Raw genomic sequence first — 4,124 nt, 5'->3', positions numbered from 1 at the left:
GTCAGCCTTAAGAGTTTCTACTTAAATTCTGAGGTACCATATAAAAGTGGTCTGGAATGTTTTAATTTGGAAAACTCTTTTTGTTGTTTAAAATTATATAATTTTCCTAAGACTAGAAAGGGAGTATTTTATTTGTTACTTTTTGTATAATATAGAAACATGTTTGGCATTTTAATTTATACTTTATCGGGTAATTGTTTTCAGCTTCTGAAATTCTTTACTTAAATAAGTTGTTAAAGACTCCAGTTAGCAATTTCTGAGTGACTCCCTTCTGCCTCCCACCCTGTTATCCTAGGCTTCTATTGTCCACATAATTAAATTGTTTTAGACATTTATAGAACCATGCTAATTTGTTTCAACTTTACTGTTTCTTTTTGTTGGTGACTAAACGATTAATAAATTGAGAAGAATGAAGAGGACAACTAAGCTAAACAGGTGTAAAGGGGAAAAGCCCAATAACTAAACCAATGAAAAACCCCACAGTATTCTGATAAAGTAAGAACAGTCCTGATGTAATCAAATTTAGCCCTCTTGTTAGTAGCATTTTGTCAAGGGGTGCATGTGGAAGCGTTCCTCTTTCCCCCACATACTTCCATGTGTGTTTCACTATCACATCAGGGAGGACTCAAAATTGAAGGGACTGGACTTCCCTGGTGCAGCAATCAATCAATAAATAAATAGGTACAAACATACATACATACAAACATACATATACACACACTGCTCTGACTTGGTAATACGGATTTCTCCACGAGACGGCGCTCATATAGTGTCTGATTTTAGTTTCCATACAAAGGAAAGCTTTGCAATGTATTAACTATCACAGAATAAATAGAAATGTGATTTTATTTTTTTTGGTATGTGCATCTGATTTCATGTTTTTTCATATAGAATCTTATATCATGTTTCAGAAATTAGAAAAAAGTTGAGTTGTAGTGTTGATGTGCAGGGGGAAGAATTACAAAGTATGTGTCTGTAGAAATAATTCTACTCTCTCCTGTTAAATTTGAGGCTTTGTTCAGCCCTAGATTTTTGCTATATTCCCAGGTAGCCAGTGATGAATGTTTTTATCCTTTACATTTAGATAACATCTTTGGATGTAAAAATTATCTTTTTAAAAAGGAATGTAAACATTTATAAATATGTTAGGTAATATAATGTAAACATACATATATATGTTAAACTAGTAAATTTGTTTATTTTGATAAATTCAAACATATATAAAAATAAACATTGAGGAACTCCACGTACCTGTTACGTAGCTTTAGCAATTATCAACTCATTGCCAATCTTGTTTCATCAATAACCCTCAACATTTCTCTTTATTTTGAAGCAAATCTACTCTATCCCTTGATTTTGAAGGAAATCCCTGCATAGTACATTGTTAGAAACACACACATTCACAATAAAATGCACTATCCTAACTCAAAAATAATGGTATGAACAAAGTATTTTAGGAGCCCGAAAGGAGCCATTAATTCTGCTTTTTGGTAATTCAGAGAAAACTTTGAAGAAGAAATGGCGTTTGACCTGTGCCATTAAGAATGGGTAGGAATTTGTCAGGTGGAGAATGGAAGAAAACACTCTTAAGCATTGGTGCAGAATGAAGAGAGGGGTACATATGTGAATATGTATGAATGAGTGGAGAAGAGAGAATAATGTATTTGAATATTTTAGCACTTTGGAGGAAGTTACAGAAGATGTTGCTGAAAGGCTATCTGTGGTTATTTTGGGAAATTAATGATTATAGTTTATGGATCCAGAAATTTTGTTTCTACATCTTTGTAAATAGAATATAAACTACTTTTTTTTTGGGTATTTTTTAGATTTGTGACAAAGTCCAGTTTTTAACAATGCTGAAATCAAATGACTCCTTGTTTTCCTTGGATAATTTGTTTTTTGAAAAAACAGATGAAGCTGAAAAGTAAGTCTGCATTAAAGAATGATAACAGTATATTGCTTAAGGGTTTTTGATTTTTAAGGCATTTTAGTAAATTTATAAATAAAAAATGGGAGATCAACAGAATGGCATTTCAGGTATATGCTTGGTAAACATGGAATTCAGATATAAAGGAGTAACTGAAGTTTAACATGTTACATGTTACAATTTTAAAAACAGAGTAGATTCTTGTCTATTTGGCTTTCATTCATTTGCATTTCTGGTTTGTTCAAATTATTTTTGGCTAAAGTAAAGACTGAAAGTAATGGTCAAAGAGTAGCTCAGGACAAGGAGTGATGATGGCACCTTTTGGAAGCAGAAAGGGCAGTGTGCCGAAGGCCAAGTGTGATAGGTAGATTCAGTGCAGGCAGGAAGTAGGGGTGGAAATAAAGATGTGGTACCAAAGGAAATGTGAATGGGGAATAGGGAGTCTGTTAAATACTGGCTTTTATGGATTTTCACATGTGAATCACTTTAATTCTAAGTTTTCTATGTATTTGTTCTATTGTATTACCCTTTTTAATGAAGCATTGAGTAAATTATTTACTGCTTCATTTATTCTTCCATTCATTCAAATATTAATTCAAATATTGACTGAATGCTGAAAGGGATATAAAAAGAATGAAACAGACTTTTACTTTAAAAAACTTAAAGCCTGTTTGAGGTTAAATACACATATAGAAAGGTCATTCATAAATAATGTGACCATGTAATTCAGACTGGGACACTTTTGAGAGTGAAAGAGTGCATTCAAATGAAGCAACAGGTGTTAATCAAGACTGACCTGGGCAAATACGGAACATATGGTTGCTCTTCTAACAATACAAAAAAAAAGTGCAAAGCAAATTATAAGCATATATTCATGCAAAGAAATTTCAGATTTGGAGAGAGACTTGGGCCAGACTGTTTAGGTCAGGCTTTATGGTTGTTGGGGGAGACTTCAGGCTTTGAAGGACTGGATAATTCTTTTTTTTAAAAAAAATATTTATTTATTTATTTGGTTGCACTGGGTCTTAGTTGCGGCAGGCAGGCTCCTTAGTTGCAGCACGTGGGCTCCTTTGCTGTGGTATACGGACTCTTAGTTGCGGTATACATGTGGGATCTAGTTTCCTGATTTTGTGAATATAAGATTAGAAATGGATTTTGAATGAGCATATGCTCTGCTGCCTAAAACAATGCCTGGCACATAGTACTCAGTAAGTAATTGCTGAATTGATTAATTAAAGAAAAAAAAACAGTTGAACTTCTATAGTTGGATACAGGGGTAGTGTCGGGTATAGGGGTAAGCCAAATAAAGAAAATAGTTTTGAACAAAGATAAGGAGGGACAGAATGTATTATCTGTTTGGTATACAAGTAGTTCACTTTGGTCTGTACTATAAGGGACATGTAGGAGAATTGAAACTGTAACGTGACCTAAGGCCTCTAGGTAGTTTGGTGTTATTTAGAAGCCACTGAAGGATTTTGAATGGAATAACATGGAAACAATTCCAAATTAATGTGATAGGAGTATATGAAATATAGAGAGAAAGCCCAGAGGCAGTGAGATCAATTAAAACACTATTGTTCTCAATCAGACATAAGTTGCTTAGAGCCTTGATTAGGATAGTGCTAATGGAAATACAAGGAAGCGATGTATTCAAGAAGCTTTATAAGGAAGATGCAATAAGAAACATGGATATAGTGGGTAAAAGACTGTACTATGGTTTGGATTCTGGGTGATGGGGAGAATGATGACACCTCTGGAAAATACGGATATCAAGGAAGATTTGATTTTTATGGGGAGGCTGAATAGAGAGCTAGATGTGTGCTTTTTGTATCTTGTTAACGTCTTTCTTGGATTTTCAGGAATAGTCTCTGTGCAGAAAAGAGTTAATACACCAGACCCAAACCACTATCTTTGAAAATGCCTACTTGTAAGGTTGGCCTCTGGCTGGAGTCTGAGAACTTGGATTTTAGGAAGATTCCTACCGTTAACTTATAAATTGGCTCACTGTGTAAAAACTGTTTATAAAAATAATGTGATTTAAGGCTTCCCTGATGGCGCAGTGGTTGAGAGTCCGCCTGCCAATGCAGGGGATGCGGGTTCGTGCCCCGGTCCGGGAAGGTCCCACATGCTGCGGAGCGGCTAGGCTCGTGAGCCGTGGCCACTGAGCCTGCGCGTCCGGAGCCTGTGCTCCGCAATG

General features: G+C 35.1%; 1 protein-coding gene across 1 annotated transcript in view; it reads left to right on the top strand.

Moving 5' to 3' along the window:
* The first annotated feature begins 1,830 nt into the window (after positions 1–1,830).
* HFM1 (helicase for meiosis 1) overlaps positions 1,831–4,124 on the top strand; it is a 125,809-nt gene continuing 123,515 nt past the window's right edge. The window contains exon 1 of the mRNA XM_007468524.1: positions 1,831–1,924. Within this exon, the coding sequence (XP_007468586.1) occupies positions 1,854–1,924 (71 nt within the window). The 5' untranslated portion in view covers positions 1,831–1,853. The remainder of the gene's footprint in view (positions 1,925–4,124) is intronic.

The sequence above is a fragment of the Lipotes vexillifer genome, unplaced genomic scaffold (assembly GCF_000442215.2).
Source record: "Lipotes vexillifer unplaced genomic scaffold, Lipotes_vexillifer_v1.1 scaffold490, whole genome shotgun sequence".
Classification (NCBI taxonomy): domain Eukaryota; kingdom Metazoa; phylum Chordata; class Mammalia; order Artiodactyla; family Lipotidae; genus Lipotes; species Lipotes vexillifer.
This window is presented reverse-complemented; position numbering and strand designations above follow the sequence as displayed.